This window comes from Balaenoptera musculus, chromosome 6 (assembly GCF_009873245.2).
Source record: "Balaenoptera musculus isolate JJ_BM4_2016_0621 chromosome 6, mBalMus1.pri.v3, whole genome shotgun sequence".
Taxonomy (NCBI): domain Eukaryota; kingdom Metazoa; phylum Chordata; class Mammalia; order Artiodactyla; family Balaenopteridae; genus Balaenoptera; species Balaenoptera musculus.
The window spans coordinates 42305033-42318586 of record NC_045790.1 but is presented as its reverse complement, the minus strand read 5'-3'; the positions used below and the strand labels follow the sequence as shown (position 1 = coordinate 42318586).

Genomic DNA, 13554 nt, shown 5'->3' with positions numbered 1-13554 from the left:
ATATGCAGGGCTGGTGGGGTTAGAAGTAATTGAATTTAGGTTTCTTTGGTGAATGTTGTGTACATACATTGAAACAGTATATCCACAATTTTATAACGTGTAACACTCAGGGTATTATTTTAATCTCTTATGACAAACGTTTTAGATTAATTGCTTTGATCATTTTGAGACAGAACCAGTTATTTTTAAGCAATATGATAAGGCTTATTCCTTGTATCATTTAAAAACAAATTTTAATAAAAGTTATCTTAAATATTGTTGCTGTTAGCTTTAGCAAATCCTTTCCATTTGTATCAGGTTTTAGATTTTCAATGCACTTTCATGTACACTCATCTCTTTTGATTTTCTCAACAATTCTGAATTGATGTTACTATGCTATAAGTAAAGATACTGAATCCAATTGATTCTTCTGACTGCAGATTAAAGAAAGGAAATCCCGAGAGACTGCCATAGAAATCCATTCTTCCCTTCCTGTATAAATGTACCTCATTCTTTGCCTTTATCAACATCCTCCTCTGATCAACATGCTGCAGATACAGAGACAGTTTGCCATCTCTGCACAAAGGACCCAAGAACTGTTTCTCATCAACTTCACAATCCTGATGTTAAGCCTGATAAACAAAGAGAGGGCACTGTTTTCCTTACATTTCTTATTAATATTTTATATTTCTTTCCCAACACTAGTCCTGATTGTCAAGTCTCCACTTGGTCCCTCCCTTCCACCCCACACACACTGCCAAGACTCCAAAATTATGAAATTTTCAAATTTGCACATGCATGATCTAATTAATTATACTTACCCTAATAGGATTAATTCAAGATATACAACATATAGAAAGAAATCATCAGAATTCAGTTACCAGTAAGACTGCTTAGTGAAATCCAACTTTAGAAATAAAAAGTTCTCTTGTGCATCTTGAGGTTATCTTTCAGGGTTTTCTCTTGCATGTTTTTTCTCCCAATGGCCAATATGATTTCTACACTTGTAGTGTGTTTCTTGATATCCAGAATCACCTGGGCTCTCAGAACCATTCAGCCATCCTTTTATTTATCTCCCAATTAACCACACTTTAAATATCTTTCATCAGTGTTTGAAACTTTTCTCCACTTTTAGAACAGAAAATCAGCTAACTTAATTCAACAAATGATTTTACTGTTTCATTGAAAAGACATGACCTCACTCAATCTACCTGTCTCCAACCTCATTCTTTCTCTATATTATCACCTGCTCTTTTCTCCTTACCTCCTCTTCAATAAGAATTTAATCTATTCCTTTACCAGACTGTTCTAATCATCTGTGCATTTGAGTTAATCCATTCATGAGAACATGTTACCTCTTTATATCTTCTTCCATTGGGCTGTTCATCTCACTTTCCATTATTCGCATCTCTCCTGAAACATACTCAAATTCATTCCATACACAGAATACAAATAAATAATACCCTCAGCAACTTTTCCAACTCTGTTCTTCTCTTTAAGATACTTATTTAAAAATATTCATTGCCAAATTCCTTGTAACTGCTCAACAATTTATAATCTAAGAGTTTGCTCCCCAAATCTAATGACTTAATAGAACCATTAATTGTTGATCACAAGTTTACTTGTCAGTGGTTTTGTTGACCTGGGCCTGGCTGAGTTGACCTATACAGGGCTTGTGCGTATCTGTGTGATTAGCTGACTGACTGGGAACTGGCTGGTTGAAGATAGTTGGCTGGCCGTTGGCTGGGGTAACAGGAGTGATCAGTTTACACTCATTCCACCCAGCATGCTAGCTTAACGTTGTTCATGTGGTGACAACAAGATTCTAAGAAAGTATAGCAGTGTTCATGGTCTATTGAGTCCTATACACAAAGACATTGTCAGTTCAGTTGCATTCCATTGGCCAAAGCAAGGAGCAACAAGAAGCTCCACCTGTTCATAGGTAGAGTTGTAAAATTACTTTATAATGGCTATGGATATAGGGATGAATGGACAATTAGACCATTTTTTATTTGGACTCTATCACATCTTGCTTAACTTGTTTGTAGTATTAAACAGTTCATTCTTTCATCAAATCTATCTTCCCTGGGTTTCAGGAATTACAATCTCTTAGATTTCCCCTTACATTTCTAGCCTACTCTTTTGAGTCTCCTTTGTTGGCCTTTGTTAGTTCTTTGAATATACGCTTTTCTCTAAGTTTATTCTTTGGTCTTTATCTCTTATAGCTGTAGATGTTTCCCCCATAATTGTATCATCTTTATCTACTGCCTTGTAACAAGCTCTGCTTTCAGAGGAAACAAATCAAGAAACATACTCTTTCCCAACAACTGATCGTGTTCAAACACTGTTACCACTTAATTGTACCATTCCTCTGATTTTTTTACTGGTATTCCTACCTCCAGTTTCCCCTTTCCTCTAATTATCTGCTGCCTGTGTAATCTTTCTTAAAACTACACCTGATCATGATATGAGCTACTCTACAATTCTAAATCAATCACCTGCTCAAAGAACTTTGATTTTTCTCCATTGAACGATTAAATTCTCATTTGGAGTTTAAGGTCTTTCACTATTTGACCACAGTCTGCTTTACTCAATCCTCTATACCCTTCACTGCAGTCATATTACAGTCTTTTTTATTCCTAGAGCATTCCCTATACATTTCTATTCACATCCCTTTGCTCATGTTCCCTTAGTCTTAAATAATCATCCCATGAGACCCATCTACTTGATCCCCTATGTGTCTTTTAAGAATTAGCTCTAATAACATTTCATGTGAATACTGTTCTTCCTACTTTGGGTCGTTAATATTTTCTCCCTGATTTCCTATTTTACATTATATGTCTGCATCTTTGCATTGGATGTTAAACACTTCAAAGGAAGAAATGATTTCATAGATTGTATTACTAATGGTCAAAGATTTTATACATGAGTTATTAAAAAATAAATATCTGTTGAATGATATTGAATCACTGAGGATACAATTTTTAAAAACCCTGTAACCAGTAATATATACCTAGTATCTAATTGTAAAACCTAATTTTCATGTGTACGTTTTGAGTTAGTTAAATCAAGAAAGCATCAAACTAGATTAACTGAAGATCAGATTTTGAGATATATCATTTTGCTCCATGGAATCTTCAAGATGCATTAAATTAAATACAATAAAAGTAAAAGTATGCAAATCAATATCAATATCAGTAGTCACTGTTCATTTATTGAATCAACCTGGGTCCCCACAGGAAAAAAATGGCACACTGAAGGTGAGTAATTTTTAAATGGTTCAATAAAGGGCTGTTTGCAAAAATTGGGTATGGTTTAGGGAAACCAAAGGATATGGAGCAGTACTCTGAAGGTAGTAATACCTACTACGGAAAACTTCACCACACGTTGGGCAGAAGTGGTGAGAGGCTAGAGACCTTACCAGAACCTGGAGAAAGAGAGCTCTGAGAGAAGGCAGACTTATAGGAGCTGTGACCCTTGATAGGCGGGATGCAGCTAAACTGTAGCAACCCCATACCCAACCCTACTTCCTGCTTCTGCCCTTGCTAGTATTTCCATGGCCAAATCCAGCCAGAAACCAATCTTGCCCTGAAACCCAAGGACCAAGGGAGGCCAGTAATGTGGTAAAAAAGAGAGTAATGTGGTAAAAAAGAGAGTAAGGTGGAGAAGAATAGAGAGTGGATCTGGAAGGCAAATGTTTGATATCTGGGAGTTATTTTTGGACATTTTGTTTTTATTTTATGCTACTGAATCTTGGTATCAGAAGAATAATTCATGGAATTTATTTCATCATGAAATATATTGCTTAATAAAAATGTGGAAATTTCTTTTTGGCTAAAGGAAGTCTTCAGCCCCAATTATTTCGCAGTTTTGTTAAGAAACTCAACATCTGCATCAATAATATGGGGAAAAAAAACACTGTTGAAGGAGAGGATTCAGAAACCTTTTGATTATAGCTTTCTGTTTGAGTACATAATCAACTTCACAGTCAGGTATTTTCAGGTCTTAGAATTATTAGTAGTGCTAATGTGCCTCAATAAAAGTGATTTTATTCTTCTCAGAAAAGGTTGTAAGCACACAGATTCATTAATATAACTTTGGGGATTTGTAGGTTAATTCCGTAGCCTCCTTATACTTGATAGATACACACCTGCCCTGATTTCTCACTTGAAATGTATAAAATGCCAAGCAAAAAGATACGCACTGAAAAATTCTGATGAATTAATCCTAAACTTTAAAAAGTAGTTGTGAAGATAAAAAAAAATGTCAAAAATCTAAAATAATTTTAATAGCTAATTCTTTTTGTCCCAAAAACCAAGGAACATGAAAAATTATCTTTCAAAAACAGTAATTTTCTTACTTTGGTAGTATTGTATTTTAAAGCATAAAATATAAGTTTAGTTATAATATCTAATTTAAGTCTCATAACAAACCTAGCTATGATGCATATTTGGATACATTCTATTACTCAATTTTCCTATTTAAGAAAAATTCCATGTTAAAAAGGTTAAGTAATATTCTTGAGGTCCAAAACAAATCAATGACAAACCCTGCAAATGAGCTTTTGACTCCCAGTGTAGTATTCTTTAGACTCTATCAGGATCTATAAATATTTTTGAGCACGTAACAAAATGCGTATATCATTTACTATACTAAGAACACTTTAGAACACACACAGAAAGAATAAATTTTAAAAGCATGAGGTAAAAATAAATGTAAATAGAAGACCCGAGATTTTTAACCTGCTCTCAGCATACCTGCATACCCTACTCTAAAAATTATTGGTCAATAGTACATACACCAATTTATCCTCTGAATTAAAATAAATTTGCATTCCTTAGTGTTTACCTCATGCAAAATGAAACAAAGGTCCTTAGATAACCTATGCCCAAAATTATGAATGAAGAAAAAGGAAAAACTGTGAAAGGCATTTTTGAGGCAAAAAATTTTAAGATTTGATAACCATTTAGATATAAGGAGCATTGGAAACGATATTCAGAATGATTTATAATTTTTTTCCTATAGCCATTAGGCAAATGCTGATTATTTGAGTTATGGAATGTAAGAGATAGGACATCTAAGTTTACTTTTGTATTACTATTAATTTGAAAATCTTTCCATAGTTTATTGGCTATCCAGTTTTTCTCTAATATAAAGGATCTGTAAGTTCTTTTGCCTTTTTCTGCATTGGGATGATTGCCCTTGTTTGATTTATAAGAGTTCTCGATAGATATAGATATTAACGTTTTGTCCATTTTATGTTCTTTGTGTCTGGCCTCTTTTCCTCAACATTTTGTTTTGGAGACACCCATATTTTCATGTGTCATCACAGCGTTCATTCTTACTGTTGTATAGTATTCCATTTTTACTCCTACTAAGAGAATTTCCTAACTCAAAGTGGGTTAAACAATAAGGAAATGTATTTCCTAAGATAACTGGAAGTCCAGATGTAGGACAGACTCTGGGTGTGATAACCAGAGCTGCAATGATATTATTAAGATATGTTTTCTTTCATCTCTCTGAACTGCTATTCTTATGATCACAGGATAGCTGCCAGGGTCAATGGGCCATGTGATAAGGTTTTACCAGCAGAATGTGACCAGGGGAATTTATATCACTTTCACACTTGGCCAAGCCTTTCTTTTCCTTTCCCATATGCTGAAACCTGGACCTGCAAGTAACCTATTTCTACCACACAGATGAAACAATGACCTTGGGCAAGGTAGACAAACATGATAAAAAGAACCTGAGACCCTGAATGACCATGTGCAGCATAGCTTCCTGACATCCTGAAGCACCTGAATCAGGAAGTTTATGTACCAGATTTAAAAATCTTGTTTTTAATAGTCACTGAATTGTTGGGTTTCTTGGTTATTAGCAACAGAGTCTTCACCATAACTTAAGTCAGACCCATTAAGTTTAAAATACAATGGAGGTTTTAAGTTTAAAATGAATCAAAAATAAAGTGAGGATACCTGGAAAAATGAAAGGCCATGGAAGATTTTTATCAGTCCCAAGTATGAGGTCTGCAGTAGATTGTTGTTCAAGTTCCTTTCTCCAAGAACTCAGTTTTTAGAGTAGAATGCCTATCACTCAGACAAGAATTAAGCGCCAACAAACTCACTGCTGTCCTTTCTCAAGTTTTCTCTAAAGTCTTTCTCAAATTTTCTCTAAAGTCTAATAAATTAACATGAATAATGCAAAGACTATACTGACAAGTCGACTCTGCATATGAATTTTTTAATAAGCAAAATCCCCTATGGATTAAACACAACATAGTTTAATTCAAATCATTAAGAGATGCTAATCTTAGTTTAAGCTTTAAAATCTGAAATTTGAGCACGATAACCTCATAAAGTCAGACGTGGGTATTATCGGTTTTCCTTGGTTCGTATTTCCATTGCACAAATAGATTTATATAGTGTCTATATCAGATAGGTAAAATATATATCAGGAAAGCAAGTTTATAGTAGAAAAATTAGAACTTATAATTGATCAATTAATCACTGAACAGAAATATTAATAAGTTTTTTCATTCACTCATGAAGATTTTATGACAAATTCTCAGTGAAAATCTGTTCCTTTAATCAAAATAGAAAATGGTATTTTGGCACTGGGATCAAAATCATGTTGCTAACAATTATTTATCATATACTGATGATTTAATTTATTGAATAATTTGGTATTAGTTTCATCATGGCAATACTCATAAATTGGCAAATCTATGTCTAAGACTAAACAATACAAAGAATATTTTCAAGTATTCTTCAAATATTATGTTCAAGAAGTATAGCAAGGACAGCTTGTTCTATGATCTACAAAATACCCCCTTTTATACTGCTTTGATTTACATCCTAATTTTTACAGATAAAAACATAAAGATGGTATACGTTTGTGAGTAGCAGCAATAAAGATTGCTGATTAAAAAAAGCCAACCCTCCTCACTGAATTTGCTTGCTAATATGACACATATTTTTGTTGCTCATTTCTATTATAAGCCCTCTTTTCATTGCACAACAAATCTGAAGTTATGAAAATGTCATTGTAACAAAGTATGATAATCTGCAGTTTTAGGTTATTTTAGATCAAACTAGAGCCTAGACAAAACTTTTCTAAAATCAACTTTACCCATTTCTTAAACAGGTACATATTTTGATATAACAAAACATCTTTTATATTACTACATGATACTTCTCATCAGGTATCATTGGGGAAATTCAACAAAGTTGAGCCTTAACCCATTTATAGGGGCATTTGGGTTTCAGAATTTTTAAGACTTTTCAGGAATTATGCTCAAAAAAATTCCTCATTTGTGTGTGTGCCTTATTACGAAAGTTTTCTTCACCATACTTATACATGATTTTAAAACAAAGGGTGTTTAAAACTAGTTAAACTTAATATTTTGCTTAGTTCTTGAATCGCCAGTTGCCACAATCAGGAAATATTTTAAACTTTTTGTATTATTCCCTTATTATAAAGGCTTTATCTCCCCTGTTTGTTTAAAAGGAGAGAAAAATGTCAACACATTCCAAATATACATATCTGCTAATACCCATAAAGTCATAGAGGAACAAAATACAGAAGGAAAGTAAAGTGACAGTAAAATATGCACTTGAAATTTCACAATTTGGATTATAATTCTTACTGATAGATCTTATTTTGAAGCAGGTATTCTGCAGATAGCATTTCAATAAAATTTTTATAACATTTTAAGGTAGATGGTATGTTCATTTTAATGGTGAGAAAACTAAGGCTTAGAGATTAACTAATTTACATCCAAAGTAGAAGTAGGGCCAATATGCTTTTTTCCATTCTTCAATTCCTACTGCCTCCTAAAAATGTTTTAATTCTTTCGCTATTAGAAAACGACGTAAAGGGGATAGAAATACTTTTCATATACCTACTTATTCTCACCAAGTTTCTTCTCATATTTCTTGGTCATAGGGGAAGATTTTAATGTTCAAAACTATCAATTACTTTTAAGCAAAATGCACAAAGTGTCTTCAATACCCAGGATTAGAAAAAATCTCAACACTACTTTCTTTGGCAACTTGTTTTATAATATATACTATGAAACTTCTGGAATATTCCACAAATAAAACAAACATTCTAACTCATGATTTTTTTCTAGCTGTAACAGAAACTCTTCCATTTTTTTCTGCCTCCTTAAACTGAAGTGTTCTCCACCACTTAAACACCCTTTTACACCTATGATTTTTACCAGGTACAATGGTATCCTCTTCATTACTAGGCAAAGGTGTTATTCATTAACAAAGTACAATCAACTGATTTTAGAATATTTAAGATAATCACATTTTTTTTTTCCTGCACTGAAATTACAACTGAGACTTAAATCACTTTTGGGACTTCTGATATACATATAATTCATAATTTCTTAAAAATTCTTAAACATTAGCAATATTAGGCAAAGTAGCTGTCTGCTATGCTGTCAAGTCTAAAACGTATAAAAAATATAAAATGTTTAGACTGTCTAATCTTTAGATCATTTTAAAAGATCACTGTTTCATAAAGCGAAAAGAAAATTAGTTTACAAAGGCTAATCAAGTTGATATTAAAAATAGGTATAATATATACATACATGTATATTTCTTAAAGAAACGTGGAAACATTTCACACACTTTAAATAACAGTCGTGGGATAGCTTTAGGTTATTTTCAGTGCACCAAATTTATTTGCCGATCAAAGAATTACTATAGGCAGATAGTTTAAAAATTCCCAGGGCTGGGGGAGGGGAGCAGAGTGGGGTAAACAAATCAGTATATATTAGATGTATAAGGACCAGAGCCAGGGCAGACATGAGTTTCTAAATTATATATATCACCTTTTTCATAAAAGGGTGGTACTTCATAGGCTATCCAAGTAACACCGACTTATAAAAACAAACCAAATACTTAGAATGTTGGCCACATAAGAGAGAGCGGCTGGAGGCTTTGGGAGACTGAAGAATGAACAAACTCAACCAATTCAAAATGTATTATTCATCCCTCAAAGAACCAAAACAGAGGGAAAAAATACCACAGGTCCTCACAACACTCAGAAAAGTTCAGGCATTAGGACGTGTTGACTGGCACCCATTTCTTGCTGTTTTAAAACCCGCCCCTCCGCTGCCTGGCCTCTCTCTACGGAAACGAGCAGCCGCCAGAGAAAGTTGCTTTGTACACGTAGGGACTCAGATGGCCCAGCGCCCTTCTCAGCCTCTGCCGCCCGAACGCGACGCGCCCCCGGAAGTGACCGGGCCGGGCAGGAGGCGGGAGCGCGCGGCTCAAGCGCGCGCTAGCTGGGGGCAACCGTGAACGGAGGAGGAGGGGCCCGCGCGAAGCCCCGCCTCCCCCGGGCTGCGGCCTCCGGCTACAGCCAGGGTTCCGAGGGCTCGGGCTCCGGCTCCGGGGTTCGCTGGCCTGAGTCGGGTCTGCGTGGACAGGGCTCCTCCTTGTCCCCACGCGGGCGCGGCCCCCGCTGTTCGACGTGCAACTGCATCAGGGCCCGGCGGTACATGGCCTCCAGCTTCTCAAGCCGGGCTCTCAGGGCCCTGGGGCTGCCCTGCTCGTCCTCGGGGCCGCCGCCCCTAGCCCTCCTGTTCGTGCTGGCCTCCTCGGGGCCCGGGGTCGCCCTCGCCGCCTCCGCGTACGCCCCGTCATCACCCTCGCCGGGGAGCCGCAAGGCCTGACGGAAGAGGCTGCGGTTCTCGCGCTTCAGCCGCCGGTTCTCGAGCCGCAGTCGGGCGTTCTCCTCACGCAGCCGCGCGTTCTGTCGGTCCCGCTCGTCCCGCGCGCGGATGGCCTCTAGGTGGCTCGCTGCCAAGTCGGCGAACCGCTCCTCCAGCTGCTGTCGGGCGCCGCCCGCGCGGCCTCGCCAGCCCCCGCTGCCGCCACCCCCACGAACGCGGCCCGGGCGGCCCTGCCCGCGGCTGTCCCCTTCGCCGCAGCTCCCGCGCCTGGTGGCGCCACCACGCATGCGCCACATCGTCCCAACCGCGTCGCCAGCCCCTTGGGCCGAGGGGCCGCGCGCCCAGGCGCCAGCGAGTTCGGGGCCCGGCAGGGCAGTCGGGGCAACAGCGCAGGAGGAGAGGAGGTGGCGGGCGGCGGCTGCTGGCTTGGGGCCAGAGGAGGCCGGGAGTTTGCCCGGTTTGAGGCGTGTCTTGTCTCCTCGGGTGGAGCTGCCCCCCTGGGCCTGCGATCTCCAGGCCGGCTCACACACAATGCCCCTGGGGAGAGCCCTGCGGCTCAGCCCTTCGGCAGCGCGGGGAAAAGCGTGTATCCTCGGCCGGGCTCTGCCAGGGCTCTTCGGCGCGGGCCAGGGCACTGCAGGAACCAGCCGGCCTCGCCCTGTCTCCAGCGCAACCACCAGTTACCTTGCCTTTTACAGGGCAATCTCAAAGCAAATAATAATACAATGAGAAGTTCTGGGACAGCTTTATGGGGCACGTTGAAAAGCTATAACGGGTTTATTTAGAACCCAGCAGTTTAACCCACCTCTAAGCTTAAGGAAACATTCAACAGAGTGGAGCTGAGCGCCTGTCATGAGGCCCTCAAGTGGGAACGGGTAGCTCTCAAAAGAATATAGGCATTTCCCAGTTTGTGGACAGCCAGGGTTCCACTTGGCAAATTGTTTGCAAGTCTATAGAAACAAGCTTATACGTACTTGATGTGCTCAGGTCTGTTAACAAAACCTATGAAGCTCAAAATGTGTCTCACGTTCAAGAAACTTTACTCAGTAAATTCCAAAATTTCTGGGTGGATACAGCTCATTGAATGAATCACACTCTTTGTTTCTAAGGGACTCAACTTACACAATAATTGGATAATTGCAAAGTAAATTAAGGATAAGACTGATGCCAGAATCTCATGGGAGAGAGAGGTGTTAGCCAGAATCTATATTTTCAACAAGGTCCCAGGTAATTCTTAGGTTAACTGAAGACTTCAAACCACCGGAACAAGTAAAGGAACTAGAAGAGCATTTAAGAAACCTGGTTCACAGTTGGGGTTTTCCTTGAACAGTACAAATAAAGGTAAGTAACTAGGGGAAAAGACAGAATTATTCAACTTTTATCCTAAAACACCACAAACACAAACACAATCTCTCAATTGTCATTATCATTTCATGAAATCAAAAAGTAGGTTATATAACTTCAGAATTTTAAGAAATACAAATTTAGTTTTATGAAAGAAAAGACCATATCATTCTTAATTTCCATTAAAAGTAGATGGTGAAAACTTTGTTGCAGACATACACCAACTTTTCTATGTATTATTGAACAAAAAATAAGTTTTTTCCCATAGTGTGTATAGAGACTGCAAGAAAAAATGCTGGTGTGTAAGGAAAGGTGATTAGTTCCCGATTTTAGACAAGAGCTTTAGGGAGCCCTGAGATAAGAAGATAGATATGCCACACAAGTTAGAGAAACTGCATAAGAAAGATTCAGTCACCCCTTGGGTGTTATGAATTGAGTACTAGTGTCTTTTATTTTTTGTTGGCTTCACTCTTCTTACCCTTACATTAGTAAATCTACTAGTATTCTCTTTTTACAATTTATCAGATTAAAGCTGCTTTGTTTCCTTTGTAGAATATCTCGTAAATTTTTGTACCTAACCACTGTAATGAACTATACTGAGTTTCCTAAAGAACACTGACACTGGTTATATGAGAAGGCCTCCATGTCCTACTCTCTACCCCTGATCCAACCCCAAAGTGCTCTCTTTTGCCTTGATAAATTAATGAAGTAATATAAAATATCATGAAAAGCAGGTAAAACTCATTAAGCAGAAGAAGATCCAGTAAAATTATCAGCTTGTTTTATGTATTTTACAGTAACTAATCTGATTATATGTATATACTCCCAAAAGACAGAATCCACTAATTCTGCCACTCTGCAGGCACGTGGCATATATAACTATTTTTATTTTACTAAAAGAAAGGAAGGAGGGGAAGAAAGAAAAGGGCAAAAAGAAAAAAAAAAAAAGAAAAAACCAGGGTGGGGAGAGAAAATTGATCCAGCAAAAATTATCAATCACAATCATGAAGGTTATCTGTGCAAAGCAATGAACATTCACCTTAGGGTTAATGGAGATTCCACCCATCTTCCCAAATAGGAGGTAGAGACAATGGATGTAATCTCTAAATTGAAAGATGATTGGGAATAGAGTTACTAAAATGATCACTGCCCAAATTATTCCTTGTATTTAAATATATTTAAATTCACTTAGAATACTGTCAAGAATTGTATACCTGATGATGAACATTACAGCGTTTCTAAATATAGTAGGACAAAAGTTAGTAAAAATGGTTCTACCGACTATTATTTGTTAGTAGACTACATATGAAAATATTATTGCACAAATAATATAACATATATATGAAAGTAAAATGAAGAAATCTTAGAGAAAAAAATTATGGAAATGATAAAATTTAAAAGCAATTATCCTTCAAAGAAGAGAATATAGAAAAACATAAGCTCTTAATTAGAAAATATACATAAAATAAACACTTGTGCTTTCTTTGAAAAATGGGAGCTTGTAAGCAGTAAAATTACTTGCTTACTAAAGAGAAAAAAGGCTCAAAGGACACAGATTGCTTTTTTCTGACATTGTAATTATTGTTCTTTAAGCTACTCCTACTCAAGAAAAAGAGATAAGAATTCCCCTATAATAAATGTGACAGTTTTATAAATAAAAATAAAAACTCCAACGGACTATGTGCACTTCGTGTTTAGAAAACTCTAATGCCAAAGATTATTCCTTGACTAAGGTTATAAAATTTGTAGTAAAAGAGCAGAAAAAGTGGAAGTAGGTAATTTAGAGTACTTGATTTTGCTATTTCCCTGAAACAGCAACTTTTTAGTTTTTGGGGGACTAAAAAGGGGACTTTTTATAAGTATTATTATCAATTTTTTTCTCTCTCCACACCCTCACTGCCCATTCTCTAACTATTCAACAACTTGTATTTCATTTTACGTAAGAGAAAAAAGATGAATAGATGAGGTGACAGTCATTGTGCTTCTTAATATAATGCCTCACACCAACATTTTTGTAAATACTGGAGTTAAGAAAAGCTGTCAGCAAACTGGAGTGGCACTGTTTTTTTCGCCTTACACTTCCACTTTAGTACTTCTCAAAACCAACTTTGAATGACAGCTGAGTTCATTGCCCCCTTTCTCCCATCCTCCAAACAAGTTTTCTTTATTTTTATTTTTTTCCGCATATACACTCTCTGGTATATATTTCTAAGTGCTGGCTTGAGAAAGAGGCCCTATTACATACATAGTTTCCTGTATCCCCAGTTGATTTCTAAGATTCTTTTATTGTCATACTTATTTGACTCTCATTTCTCCATTTTGAACCACATTTCTTATCAAATGAATCATATGTTAAGGTAATTTATGGCACACTCACATTGGGACAAGTCATCCTATATCAAATGCCTCTGTTGCCTCTCTCCTTAAAACATCCTATAATATATCATCAAATGAACTTGGTTAACAACTTTGACCAAGGTCGGTTGTATAATTATGTTGAACTCCTTAGTCTGGCAGGATGCCCTGGGTGTTTCTGTGCTTAA

General features: G+C 37.2%; 1 protein-coding gene across 1 annotated transcript; it reads right to left on the bottom strand.

Moving 5' to 3' along the window:
- Positions 1-6244: 6244 nt before the first annotated feature.
- Positions 6245-10207, bottom strand: TUSC1 (tumor suppressor candidate 1). Its single transcript, XM_036856800.1, has one exon. The coding sequence runs from the start codon at positions 9961-9963 to the stop codon at positions 9349-9351; it is 615 nt and encodes a 204-aa protein (XP_036712695.1). The 5' UTR covers positions 9964-10207; the 3' UTR covers positions 6245-9348.
- Positions 10208-13554: the final 3347 nt, after the last annotated feature.

Coding starts and splice junctions, on each gene's coding strand:
- TUSC1 (XM_036856800.1), bottom strand. CDS start 9,963: ATGTGGCGCATGCGTGGTGGCGCCACCAGGCGCGGGAGCTGCGGCGAA.